The sequence below is a fragment of the Cricetulus griseus genome, chromosome 5 (assembly GCF_003668045.3).
Source record: "Cricetulus griseus strain 17A/GY chromosome 5, alternate assembly CriGri-PICRH-1.0, whole genome shotgun sequence".
In the NCBI taxonomy this organism is placed as follows: domain Eukaryota; kingdom Metazoa; phylum Chordata; class Mammalia; order Rodentia; family Cricetidae; genus Cricetulus; species Cricetulus griseus.
In genome coordinates this window covers 125,229,368-125,244,273 of record NC_048598.1, presented here as the reverse complement: position 1 = coordinate 125,244,273, position 14,906 = coordinate 125,229,368, and the positions used below count along the sequence as shown (strand labels likewise).

General features: G+C 36.7%; 1 protein-coding gene across 6 annotated transcripts in view; it reads left to right on the top strand.

Moving 5' to 3' along the window:
* The window catches only part of LOC100762786 (gephyrin), a 375,076-nt gene that overhangs the window by 65,990 nt on the left and 294,180 nt on the right, over positions 1–14,906 (top strand). For all 6 annotated transcript variants that reach the window (XM_035444849.1, XM_027418340.2, XM_027418336.2 and 3 more), the window contains exon 2: positions 10,800–10,878. In XM_035444849.1, coding sequence (XP_035300740.1) covers positions 10,800–10,878 — 79 coding nt within the window. The remainder of the gene's footprint in view (positions 1–10,799; positions 10,879–14,906) is intronic.

Sequence of the window (14,906 nt, the reverse complement as noted above, 5' to 3'; positions counted from 1 at the left end):
CATAGCCACCCTTTTCCCTTCTTGTGTTCTCTTTGCACCATGCAATCACTTAAGTGAAAGCTAGTAAACCTATATTATTGTTCAACAAAGCAGTCCATTTAAAGACTAGATATGAAAGTTGGATTTTTGTAATAATGGTGTGCCAGGAATTTATTTCAGTTAAATCTGTGTCACGTAAGAATGTTTTAAAATGTATAAAAATTTATATAAACAGAAGCTAACAAAACAATTTTCTCATCAAATGGTGGAATTTCTGATATATTTGTCAGTAGCTCATAGAGCACATAGATGACCCATAATAGTGATGGAAGAAACGAATGTCAACAGCAAAAATTATGCATGCATAGGTTAACTGACACTGAAAGGACCTTTTCTTTTTAGATAAGGTATAATTCTTATATGGGATATTAAGCAAAATTCATCTATAGGTCTCAGAAATGCCTGTATACTCAACTGATTCTTAACAAAGGTGCCAAAAACATTCATTAGAGAAAATGTAGCATTTTCAGTGAATCCTGCTTGGGAAACTGGATAGCCAGCAGAAAACTGAAACTTGACCCCCATCTTTCACCTTTTAAAAAGTCTAGCAAGGTGGATTAAAGGTCAACATATAAGACTTGAAATGCTGGACTTTTTTGGGGGGGTGAACACTTATATGATATTTGTACAGGCAATGATTTCCTGGATAGGACTCCCAAAGTACAAAAAACAAAAGCAAAAATTGGCAGATGGCATAGTATCAGGCTGGGGAAAAACAAAACAAAACAAAACAAAAAAACAAACTTCCAAGTAAGCAATTATTGGAGTGAAAGACAACCTACAAAACATAAGATAATTTTCCAGAGACATCAACACATTTAATATTAAACCAGAAATACTTTTTTTAAAAATGGATTAATAATATTGGGTCTGGGATGAAGACACAGTTGATCTGCTGGCTAGTTTAATGCTGCTTGACTAAAGCTAGAGTCATTTGAGAAGAGGGAACCTAACTGAGAAAATGCCCCTTCCAGATTGGCCTATGAGCAAGCCTGTGATGCATATGCTCTGGGTGTTATAAGAAAGCAGGTTGAGCAAGCCTTAGGGAATAAGCCAGTAAGTAGCTTCATGGCCTCTGCATCAGCTCTTGCTTCAGGCTCCTTCCCTGATTTCCCTGTGATGGTCTGTGTTGTAGCGCAATAAGCTGAAATAAACCCTTTCCTCCCTGAGCTGCTTTTTGTCTTGGTGTTTTATCACAGCAGTAGAAACCCTAAGACAGTTGTTAAAAGTTTTTTTCTGCACATGAATGGGAACCTGCTTTTGTATTCCCAGTAGCCCACTTAAAAAGCAAGGCATGGTTACTTGTACCTATAATCCTAGCTCCTTTGATGCAGAGACAAGTGCTTGCCCACTAGTCTAGCTGGATTGATGGACTCCAAGTTCAGTGGAGACTCTCAAAAGGTAAGGTCGAGAGTGTTTAAGGAAGACACAGATCCTCTAGTCTCTAAATGCTTGTGTGTATATGTACATATGTATACATACTCACAAACACATACATTTACCACATAGATACATAGATACACATACTCAAAGATTTCAAATGTGTATAAATATCTATCTAACTCACCCAATTTGATGTTCCCTTGTAGTAACTATTTTTAATTATTCAGAAAATGTTTAGAACATAAAAGGTACTTAATGTGACAATGACATTTCTCTGAGGTAATCGATTTAGTAACTAACCAGTGAGATGGGCTATTGAGATGCCTCAGTGCACAAAGGCACTATCATGTCTGATGACCTTTTGATTTCTAGAACTTAGATAGTAGAGGAAGAGAAACTGTTCTGACAAGTTATTCTTTGACCTGCTCATATATGCCATGACATGTGCCTCCCCCACCCCACCCATACAAAACAAATAATATAAAAGATGGAAAATAATATGAATAGGCATTTCTCAAAAGGAGAAATAGTAGCACCAATAGATTCATGGAAAATGCTTGGTACCAGAAACCACATAGAAATGCAAATGAAATATCATCTTACCACAGTTAAAACTGGGTGTATGAAAAAATATAACCAAGCATAATGCACACACCTGATGTAAATCTGTTTACTTATTTAAGATGTTGTTTATGGGCAAGTCGGTGGTGGCACATTCCTTTTAATCCCAGCGCTTGGGAGTCAGAGGCAGGTGAATCGCCTGTGTTTGAGATCAGCCTGGTCTATAGAGTTCCAGGACAGCAAAGAGAAACCCTGTCATGGAAAACAACAAGCAAGCAATCAAGATGTCGTTGATCTAATTTCTTCATTGTGAAGTTATCCTTTCTTTTGCAATTCATAAGTATCCCTTTGTCACCCACCTGGTCACATCACCCACAGCATTTTGACTGCTCATTGAAAATCTCTCTCACTTCTTTTTAGTGTGGCATTTGCTACTCTTTCTAACTCTCCTTAGTCTTTTGAATCAATTTTTAGGTATTTTCACAAGTTTCTAATTATTCTTAAAAGTATTGTTTTCTCTTCCCTTCTCTTCAGTTTAATCTGTCTCACTGTTTGATTCCTATATAACTCACTCACTGTTCTTTGTTCTTTTTCATTTCAGACATTTGTCAGCTGTTTTTCTTTTATTATATATTTTTAAAATTTTACAGACCAACCAGCTTCCCCTCCCTCCTCACCTCCTGTCCCGCCCCCCAACCTCCTTTCTTCCCCACCCTACACCCTCCTCAGAAAGAGTAAAGCCTCCCATGCAAGAGGACAAAGCATGGCATATCAAGTTGAGGCAGGGCCAAGATCCTGCCTCCTGCATCAAGACTGAACAAGGCACTCCACCATAGGGAATAGGTTCCAACAAGCCAGCTCATATACCAGGGACAGATTCTGGTCCCACTGCTAAGGGTCCCACAAACAGACCAAACTACATAACTGTCACCCACATGCAGAGGGCCTAGGTTAGTTTCATGCAGGCTCCCTAGCTGCCAGTCTAGAGTCCCTCTGCTTCCCTGAGTTTGGGTCAACTGTCTCTGTGGGTTTCCCCATCATGATCTTGAGCACCCCTCACCCCCATATAATACTGTCCTACCTCTCTTCAGCTGGACTCCTGGAGTCTGCCCTGTTCTTGGCTGTGGATCTCTCCATCTGCTTCCATCATTACTAGATAAAGGTGCTATGATGACAATTAGTGTAGTTACAGGAAAATGCCAGTTCAGGCAACCCTCTTCACTATTTCTAGGAGTCTTAGCTGGGTTCATTCTTGTGGATTCCTGGGAGTTTCCCTGGCACCAGGTGTTTTCCTACCCCCCCCCATCAAGATATCTCTTCTATTGCTCTCCTACCCCAACTCAGCTATCCCAATACCTCATATTCCCATCCCCTTCCCTCTACCACTCCTGCCCCAGTTTACCCAGGAGATCCCATCTATTTCCCCTCTCCAAGGCAATCCATGCTTGTCTCTCTTAGCATCCTCCTTGTTACCTAGCTTCTTTGGGGCCTGGTTATGCTTTACTTTTCATCTAGTATCCACTTATGAGTGCATACATATCGTGTTTATCTTTCTGGGTCTGAGTGACCTCACTCAGGATGATTTTATTCTTGTTTCATCCATTTGCTTGCAAATTTTATGATGCCTTTTTTTTAATGGTTGAATAATACTCTTGTATAAATGTACCACATTTTCTTTATCCATTCTTCAATTGAGGGGCATTTAAGTTGTCTACAGGTTCTGGCTATTATGAATAACGCTGCTATGAACATAGTTGAGCAAATAAATGTCCTTGTGGTCTGAGTGTGCATCCTTTGAGTATATGCCCAAGAGTGTTAACGCTGAGTCTTGAGGTAGATTGGTTCCCAATTATCTGATTTCCAAACGGGCTGTACATGTTTGCACTCCTACCAGCAGTGGAGGAGTGTTTCCCTTACTGCAATCCTCTCCAGAATAAGTTGTCATCAATGTTTTTGATCTTAGCCATTCTGATAGGTGTAAATGGTATCTCAGAATCCTTTTGATTTGCATTTTGAGGGCTATGAAGAATTGTGTTGGGATTTTAATAGGGATTGCATTGAATCTGTAGATTGCTTTTGGCAAGATTGCCATTGTTAACCCTACCTACCCAAAAGCATGGGAGATCTGTCCATTTTCAGAAATCTTCTTCGATTTCTTTCTTCAAAGACTTGAAGTTCTTGTCATACAGGTCTTTCACTTGTTTGGCTAGTTACCCCAAGATATTTTATATTATTTGAAGCTATTGTAAAGGGTATTGTTTCTCTGATATCTTCCTCAGCCCATTTATCAGTTGTATATAGGAGGGCTACTGATTTTTTGAGTAAATTCTGAATACTGCCATATTACTGAAGGTGTTTATCATCTACAGGAGTTCCCTGGTAGAATTTTTAGGGTCACTCACGTATACTATCATAACATCTTCAAATAGTGAAACTTTGACTTCTTTTCCAATTTGTATCCCCTTGATCTCCTTTTGTTGTCTTATTGCTCTAACTAGAACTTCAAGCACTATATTGAATAAATATGGAGAGAGTGGACAGCCTTGTCTTGTTCTTGATTTTACTGGAATTGCTTTCAGTTTCTCTCCATTTAGTTTGATGTTGGCTGTCAGCTTGCTGTATATTGCTTTTATTATATGTAGGTATGTTCTTTGTATCCCTGACCTCTCCAATACCATCATGAAAGGGTGTAGGATTTTGTTGAGGGCTTTTTCAGCATCTAATGAGATGATCATATGTTTTTTTTCTTTTATTTTATTTATATGGTAGATTACACTGACAGATTTTTGTATGTTGAACCATCCCCCATCTCTGGGATGAAGCCTACTTGATCATGATGGATGATTTTCATTTTTTGATGTATTCTTGGATTTGGTTTGCCAATATTTTATGTGTGTGTGTGTGTGTGTGTGTGTGTGTGTGTGTGTGTGTGTGTGTGTGTGTGTCCATGTCCATGTTCATGTTCATGTTCATGTTCATGAGGGAGATTATAATTCTCTTTGCTGCATCTTTGTGTGGTTTGTTTATCAGGGTAACTGTAGTCTCATCAGAAGAGTTTGACAATGTTCCTTCTGTTTTTCTATTGTGTGGAACAATTTGAGGAGTATTAATATTAGGTCTTCTTTGAAATTCTGGTAGAAGTTTACACTGAGACTATCTAGCCTGGGGCATTTTTCCTAAGGGATTATAGGCCGGTCTATTTAAATTGTTTATCTGGTCTTGATTTAATTTTGGCATATGGTAGCTACTCAGAAAATTGCCCATTTCTTTTAGATCTTCCAATTTTGTGGTGTACAGGTTTTTGAAGTATGACCTAATGATTCTCTGGATTTCCTCAGTGTCTGTTGTTATGTTCTACCTTCATTTCTGATTTTTGTTAATTTGGATATTCTTTCTCTGCCTTTTGGTTAGTTTGGATAAGTGTTTGTCTATCTTGTTGATTTTCTCAAAACACAACTCTTTGTTTCATTGATTCTTTGATTTCATTGTTCTCTTTGTTTCTATTTTATTGATTTCAGCCCTCTGTTTGATTATTTCTTGCCATCTATTCCTCCTGGGTGAGTTTACTTCTTTTTGTTCTAGGTCTTACCAGTAGCTATTAAGTCCCTCTCCAAATTCTTTATGTAGGGATTTAGTGCTGTGAACTTCCCTCTTAGCACTGCTTTCATAGTTTTGTATAAGTTTGGGCATGTTGTGCATTCATTTTTATGGAATTCTAGGAAGTCTTTAATTGCTTTATTTCTTCCTTGACCCAGTGGTGATTCAGTTGAGTGTTGTTCAGTTTCCATGAGTTGTAGGCTTTCTGTAATTTGTGTTGTTGTTGAATTCTAAGTTAAGTAATGGTGACCGAAATTATTCTAATTTTTTCATATCTGTTGAGATTTTCTTTGTGATTTGAGTGTGGTCAGTTTTAGAGAAGGTTCCATGAAGTGCTGAGAAGAAGGCATATTCTTCTTCTTCTTTTTTTTTTTTTTTAAAGATTTTATTTATTTAGTATACAGTCTTCAGCCTGCATGCCAGCAGAGGGCACCATATCTCATTCAAGGTGGTTGTTAGCCACCATGTGGTTGCTGGGAATTGAACTCAGGACCTCTGGAAGAACACTCAGTGCACTTAACCGCTGAGCCATCTCTCCAGCCCAGCTGAGAAGAAGTCAAATTCTTTTATGTTTGGATGAAATGTTCTATAGATGTCTGTTAAGTTCATTTGAGTCATAACATCTGTTATTTCCCTTATTTCTCTTTTAAGTTTCTGTCTGGCATACCTGTCCATTGATGAGAGTTGAGTGTTGAAGTCTCCCACTATTAGTGTGTGGGGTTTGATGTGTGATTTAAGCTTTAGTAATGTTTCTTCTTCTTCTTCTTCTTCTTCTACTTCTTCTTCTTCTTTTTTTTTTTTCAAATGTATTTGGGGCATAAATGTTCAGAATTGAGACTTCATCCTGATGGATTTTTCTTGTGATCAATATGAAATATCCCTTTCCTCTTCTTTTGATTAATTTTAGTTTGAAGTCTTGTTGCAAAACAAATAAAAGACCCAGAGACTGATATTGGGGTTCAAGCTTCAAGCTGACGATCAGAAAAGCAAAGCAGCCAAGCCACTAGTTCTTACTACCTCAGGCTGAAAGGGCTGATCCTGTCTCCAGGAGCTCTCACCAAGCCTCAGACTGCTGCCTCTCCCCAATGTGTCTGAAGAGAATCAATGCCTTCCTATCCTCAGTGTCGCTAGAGAATGAATGCCTGCTTATCCGTAATGTGCCAGGAGAATGAATGACTTCCTATCCTCAGTGTAGCTGGAGAGTGAATGACAGCCCTGAGAACCTGTTCCTGTCATAAATACCTCTCATGAGTCCTGGGATTAAAGGCATGAGCTCTGTTACTCTTTTCTGACTGATTCAATCTTATGTAGCCCTGGGTGGCCTTGAACTCAGAGAGATCCATCTGCCTTTGTTTCCTGAGTCCTGGGATTAACGTTGTGTACTACCACTGCTTGGTTTCTATGGCTAACTGTTACGGCTGCCTTGTTATTTTGATCTTAAGTGTCTTTAATAAATCATAAACAGTATATCACCACAAAGTATTTTGTTAGATATTAGGATAGCTACACCAGCTTGTGTCTAAGGTCCATTTGATTGGAAAATCATTTCCCAACCCTTTACTCTGAAGTAATGTCAGTATTAGAAGTTGAGGTGTGTTTCTTGCATGCAGCAGCAGGATGGATCTTGTTTTCATATGCATTCTAGTAGACTGTGTGTTTTTATAGGTGAGTTGAGTCTATTGATATTAAGAGATATTAATGACCAGTGATAGTTAATTCCTGTTATTGTTTGGTTTTGATGTTGGTGGTGGTAGTGTGTATTTCCCTTCTTTGGGATTTGCTGGTGTGAGATTATCTATTGACTGTGTTTTTTTGGGAGCAGCAACTTCCTTGAGTTGGAGTTCTCCATCTAGTACTTCCTGTAGCACTAGGTTTGCAGATAGGTATTGTTTAAATCTGGTTTTGTCATGGAATAGCTTTTTTCTTGTCATGGTAATCTAAAGTTTTGCTGGGTATAGTAGTCTGAGCTAGCATCTATGGTCTCTTAGTGTCTGCAAAATGTCTGTCCAGCAAGATCTCCTGAGAAAATTAGAGCATGGGGGGGAGGGGGAGGGAGGGAGGAAGAAGGGGAGAGGGTAGGAGAACATGAGGGATCAGGAAGATTGAGGCAAGGGAAGAATAGAAAAGAAGAGCAAGAAAAGAAATACCTTAATAGAGGGAGCCATTAATAGGTTTAAAGAGAAATCTGGCACTAGGGAAAAATGTCCAGGGATCCACAAGGATGACTCCAACTAAGAATCTAAGCAATAGTAGAGAGGCTACCTTAAATGTCCTTATCCTATAGTGAGATTAATGACTACCTTAAATGCCATCCTAGAGCCTTCACCCAGTAGCTGATGGAAACAGAAGCAGAGACGCACAGCTAAGAACTGAGCCGAACTTCTGGAATCCAGTTGTAGAGAGGGAGGAGTGATGAGCAAAGCGGTCAAGACCATGCTGGGAAAACCACAGAAACAGCTGACCTGAGCAAGTGGGAGCACATAAAACCCAGTCTGACAGCTGGGCAACCACCATAGGACAGAACCAGGCCCCCTGAACATAGGTATCAGTTGGGAAGCCTGGGCAAGTCTATGGGGTCTCTGGCAGTGGAACCAGTATTTGTCCCTGGTGCACAAATGGGCTTTGGGAGCCTATGGAGGAATTCCCTATGGAGGAATACTCTCTCAGTCTAGATACACAGGTAGGGCCTAGGTCTTGCCCAAATGATGTGACAGACTTTGATGTGACAGCCTCACCCTCCCTTGGGAGGGGATAGGGAGTGGGATGGGGGGGGGTTGGAGAAAGGTATGGGAGGGCTGGAGGGAGAGGGAACTGGGAGTGGTATGTAAAATAAGATTGTTTTTAATCTAAATAAAAAAATTATAAGGACAAAAAAAATGTCTGTCCAGGACCTTTTGGATTTCAGAGTCTCCATTGAGAAATCGGGTGTAATTCTGATAGATCTGCCTTTACATGTTACTTGGACTTTTTTCCCTTTGCAGCTCTTAATATTCTTTATTTAGTCTGTATTTTTGGTGTTTTGATTATTTTACAGTGGGGGGATTATTTTTCTTTTTCTTCTGGTCCAGTCTATTTTGTATTATGTAAGCTCTTTGTATCTTCATAGGCATGTCCTTTTTTAGGTTGGTCAGTGTTTTCTCCTATGATTTTGTTAAATATATTTTCTGTGCCTTTGAGCTGGAACTCTTCTTCTTCTATCCCTATTATTCTTAGGTTTTGTCTTTTCATGGTTTCCTGCATGTTTTGCATTAAGTATTTGTTGGATTTAACATGTTCTTCTTTGACCGATCAATCTATTTACTCTATCGTATCTTCAATGTCTGAGATTCTCTTTTCCGTCTCTTGCATCTGTTGGTTATGCTTTGCATCTGTAGTTCCTCTTCCTTTACCCAGATTTTTCATTTCCAGAATTCCCTCAGTTTGTTTTTTCTTTATTGCCTCTTTTTGAATTTTTAAGTAAGATTTTCCTTCACTTGTTTGATTTTTCTTGGTTTTCTTTAAGGGATGTGATTTCCAATTTTTTGTTTGTCTTTTCCTCTATTTCTTTAAGGGAAATTTTCATTTCCTCTTTAAGGACCCCTATCATCTTCTTAAAATTATTTTTAAGGTTATTTTCTTCTACTTCATCTGTCTTGGGATGTTCAGGTCTTGCTGTTGTATTCTACCATATAGTGCTTTATGTTGTTGAATGAATTCTTACTCTGCTCTTCACCCATCTGGGTTTTGGATAACTATTGCTATGGGTGTTGATTCTTGTGATGTCTTTGTTGGATGGATTTTTTTGTTCCTTTATTGTTTGTTTTCTTTATTATCTTTTGGCCTGAATGGTCAAGGGTTCTGGTAATTGTCTGGTTGTCAGATGTGTAGGGTTGTTTCTGCTGTGGGGTTTGGGTGCTTAGATCCAGTGTATGGTCCAGTTCTTCTGGCTGGTGTGGGCTTTACTAGTGCCACTGAAGTCTGTTCTTCTAGCTGGTGTGGGTTGCACTTGTGCCTGTAGGGTCTACTGATGTTGCTGGAGAGGGCTGTTCGTGGGGAGACTGCTCTTACCTGCTGGCTGCCTCCTGGGGCTGAGATGGGAAGGGAAGGGCATGGGATATGCCCTAGGGCTTAGGGCCTGAGGATTGTGGTAGTTTAGCCTGGAGAAATCTGTCACTTCTTCCAGTTGGTGCAGGTGGTGCTTGTGCCTCTGTGGGCTGCTGCTGGGGCAGGGGTGGGGTGGGGAAGTTCAGTAGTCTTAGATTCTGCTATGCTGAGTTGGATGTGAAACCTATCAGCTTCTTAATTACACATATTATGCATATCATTTCTAAAATTATCTAATTCTCTTTGGTAGATTGTAATTCTTTGTTAACTTTTCCTTTTTAGACTACTAGTAAGGATTTTTGTTTGTGTCATGTTAGTTTTCTTAAAAATTTTAAACTATCAGCTGTAGTTTTTTGTATTCTTTTTTATCTTGTTCACTGTTTATACTTTGTGCTCTATCTCATATTTGTAAGTTATTGTTTACAAGTATTGCCCATCAGGTAGAACAGTAAACATGGACATAAAAATTCTTTTTCTTTAATTCTGAATTAACAGGAGGGAGGATCCAGTTGTCCTCCAAAACTCTTGTTTTAAACTGTGCTGATTTCTTGTCTGTCCTGCTGGCCTGCAAATATCAAGAGCTATGGTGATTTTCCTTTTCCCAAATAATCTCTTTTGATCCTTAGTCCATATGAATGGCAAATATTCCCAGAAATAAAAACAAAAAACTAGCAGGCTAAAATTACCTAAGAAGCTATTATCATTGTACTAACTTAGTACAATGATACTTTTATTTTTATTGGTCTTTGCTGTTGCAAACAAATGCTATGGCAGGGATAGCAGTGTTGTTTATCTCTTTTACTTTAGGTGTTATGGGATCAAGGGCTTGCCAACTATGTATTAGTAAATTAATCTTCTAGAAGTCAAAACAAAATTTCCATATTTTAATTGCTTTATATATTGCATTTATAGAAGGTTAGTGTGTTTTAACTAGCTGCTTGTCATTGAAATGTTGGCTTTGTTGTTTACCATTACCAATTTTTCCCTCAATTTAGCAGTGAAAAATAGTTACTGCTGATATTTAGAAAAGAAATATAAAGGATAAATTTCATTTAAAATTACTTTTGTGCAGCACTATCTATAGTAAAATACAAACAAAAATTAATTTTCTTTTCTTTCCCCTTTTTCTTGTTTAGTGAGTGATAGCTGCTTCAGGAATCTTGCAGAAGACCGTAGTGGGATAAATCTTAAAGATCTTGTCCAAGATCCTTCTTTGTGAGTATTTGTTTTTATCACTAAGTATAATTTAAAACTTTAATTTTTGCATTAACTTAAAAATACTTTTAACAGCTCATTTTACACTTTCTGAGAATTTGTTACATTTAGTTAAGTCTGATGGAACAATTTCTTTTTATACAACGGAAAAACATTAGAAGAGATGGTGTCATCATGAAAGATTGACTTTCAAAGCATTAGTATCTGGTGACTCCAGTGTGGCAGTAGATAGTAGTCAAGGGAATTACTGGTTGATTTGTTTGGGGAAATGAGAATAAATTTGCTTATATCATTTAAACTTTCTTTGAATATCTTATTTGCAATAATTATTTATTCTTAAAATTAGAAATAAAAAACTTTGTAATAACTATATATCCTTAAATGTATTAGACTCTATTTTATGTTCCATATCAGAAAACTACACACCATAGAAAGTTTGGAGTTTTGTAGCTTTCAGCATTATCTGTCTGTCTGTCATCTGTCTGTCTATCTATTTGTTTTTGCTTGTCTAAGCCCAACCTGGCTTAGAACTCATTCTATAGCTTTGGCTGACTCCCAAGTCATGATTCTCCTGCCTCTGCCCCTCAAGTGTGATTGTTAGCAAGCATGTGCCACCAGGCTCCTCCTTGTTCTTTAAATTGTTTATTTTGTTGTTTGCTCCTCAGATCAATCCCATTCTTTATAAGCACATATTCTAGTATAGTATTACTATTTAATAATTTCCATAATTTTTGAAATTTCATATTAATTGAAAGCTAGCTTCAAAAGGTGGAACCCAAAGTGACTGTTTCACACTATAAATGTGATAGGTATCCTGTAATTATCATTGCCACAATTTTACTTCCATTTCACTGTAACAAATTAATGGAATGCTGTGAACTGGATAAGCTATTGTTTGAACATGGTCAAGGAGGGATGCCACAGTAGAAAAGAAATATGAGAAAGTCACAAATCTTGCAGGATTATTTTGTCTTTTTACTAACTTGTAATAATGGGAGCAAAATTTAACATGAGCAAGATGAGGAGATATCTAATAATCTATATTTTTTCTGAGTGCTTTGTGTCTGTCTCCATAGTTTTTAAGAACAAAAACAGGTAGAGTTTGATACTCATTTTAGCTGGCTAATGTGTCTGTTGGTTTGAACTGCCATTTTGTATGCATACTAAATTTCTAAATAAATAACCATTTTAATAGCTTCTTTTCTATTTCTCATGAAAATTAAAAGGTTGTATCCTCTGTGTATGTATAATTTGTCAATTTCTTTTGTATTTTTAAACCTTTTTCATTTTGTTATCTCAATGCAGTGAAAAGTCTTTAGTTTAATGTTATATCTAGATTAATAACATATTTGTATGCACATTATTTTCGGTCATATAAGAAATTATTCCTCACACAATATAATTTAACTTCTTTCATGTTAAAGTAGATAGTTTAAGTTATAAAAATTAAACTCTTCTGGAGAAATGGTTGTGATATAAATATTTAAGCTATAGTTGTTTTTTTGTTTTTGTTTTTTTGTTTGTTTATTGTTTTTTTTAAGACAGGATTTCTTTGTGTATCAGTCCTGGTGGTCCTAGAACTTGATCTGTAGCTCAAGGTGGCCTCATAATTCAGAGATCTGCCTGTCTCTGCCTCTTGAGTACTGGGATAAAAGGTGTGCACCACCACTGCCTGTCCAGTTACCTTCTTTAAAAAGCTAATTCTCTTTACTTTCAAAGTAGTTCTAACTGTGTGCTATGGGTGAGACAAAAAGTCAACACCTTTGTGTTTTGAATTTCTTTTATAAACCTTCAAAAGCATTTGTGGTTTTTTTTTTATTTTGTTTTTGTTTTATTTCTATCTTAGGTTTTGCCTGTGTGTATGTATGTGTACCATGCGTTTGTAGTATCTGTGGAGGTCAGAAAAGGGTGTCATATGTACTGGGACTGAAGTTACAGATGGTTGTGAGCCACTGTGTTGTGCTGGGAATCAGACTCAGCTCCTCTAGAAGAGCAGCCAATGCTCTTAACCACTGAGCATTCTCTCCAGCCTCATGTTTTAGATTTTTTATTGCTTATTTTTAAGTAGCAAGATTATTTGAACTTAGACTCAGTTATAAATGTTAAAAGCTGTTTAACACTCAAAAGCCCTTTAGAAAAGTGTTGGTACTATTCACCCTGCTGTTGACTGAGTGTTGGGTGTGGAGTGTATGCTGTGGCTCATTTAATTTCCAAGTATTTTCAAAACTTTATTATGTACTATACTAGTATGTGTTGTTTAACATTGAGAAAGAATTGCTCAGTTAATGGGAGAATTATGGTAATTCTAGAATACTAGAAGTGTAATTCATAATACAGGCTATTAGTAGTTTTGTTTAATTTAAATTGGAAACATTTGTATGTATATACCACATTTTTGCTTATCTATACTTCTATCAGTGGATCTTTGGATAGCTTCTACCTTTTGGCTTTTGTGTCTAATGATCCAATGAATGTAAATTTAAAACTTACTGGGTTAGTTATATTCCCAGGAATGGAATTGCTGGATTATATTGTGCTGTATTTTTAACTTTTGAAGACATAATACTGTTTCCAGAGCATTGTACTATTTTACATTTTTACTAGCAATATATGCTAGTTTCTTCAATATATGTATGTTTCCCCACACAAAGACATGATTTAAAACCAAAAGCAACTTACTTACATCTTTGCCAACACTTACTAGGATTTTGTATTTTATAGTTAATTTCCTTATTGATATAAGGTATTTATCCAACATCCTGAGGGAGTTTCCTGATATTTTTAATTACAGATCATGAATTCTTTACATCTTGTCTTCACTATTGAATTTAAAATGATTCTTCTAGAAATTGTTTAAAGTGTCTACTGTGTTTGACTACTAATATTTAAAACATACAGTATGAGACCATCTTAGCAAACTTATAAATTCTCTTTATTGTCATTACCAAGATTAAAATACAAATAAAGCCTGTAACTGGGTGGTGGTGGCGCACACCTTTAATCCCAGCACTCAGGACGCAGAGGCAGGCGGTTCTCTGTGAGTTCTAGACCAGCCTGGTCTACAAGAGCTAGTTCCAGGACAGACTCCAAAGCCACAGAGAAACCCTGTTTCAAAACCCACCCCCCAAAAAATACATTTTAATAAATTCATTTTCCCTATTTTGTATAATACTCCTTATAATCATCACATAAAAAGATGTATACTTGTATAGATTATAGTTCAAATACAGATACCAGTTTATAATGTTTAAAACTGAAAAGCAACAGTCTGCTAATAGAAATGTATTTGATTTTTATACATCATTATTGATGAAGAAACAACATTCTATTAATGGGTTTATATTTCGATATATAAGTCACAAGTGATTAGTAATGAAATGTTTATGTTGAAGAACAAAAATTAGATAAAATAGTTGTGTCTATATATACATGAAAAATGGTATTTGCTCACGTATTCACAAATTTTACTGGTTTGGATCGAAAGTGTGGCTTTTGATATTTCTAGAACACTGCCTTATTCCCCTGGGTATACTTGTCATCACACTGTAGCCTCACTGATTAAATGATATTTTGGTCCCTTGGATCATGACATTAAATATGAAGGGAAGACAGGATTGCTGTCTGGAAAGCAATCATTTCTAAATATAGACTTTGCTTATCTGCTGGTGTTAAGACAGGTTGCTATGGTGAATTGAATTTCTTAAAAATGCCAGTCAGCAGAGGATAAACATTTCCTTCTCAAGTGGTTATCTCTTATAAAGCTGTACATTGTCATATAGCATGTTCAGAAAGGTTAAAATGTAGTTAACATATTTAATTGAGTATTTGTAACATTTCAATTTTAGAGTATCTTGAAGTCTTTGTTACATAAAATAGAGGTTTTGTTTTCACTGTAGAAAAATTTCATTTAGTATTAATATTTATTTTTCTAGCAGCAGCATAGAATATTACTGTGTTTTTAGGTTGCTACCCATGGTTTTACTAATTCTAAAATACTTTTTATAGCTTTTTTTGTAAGTAGCTAATTT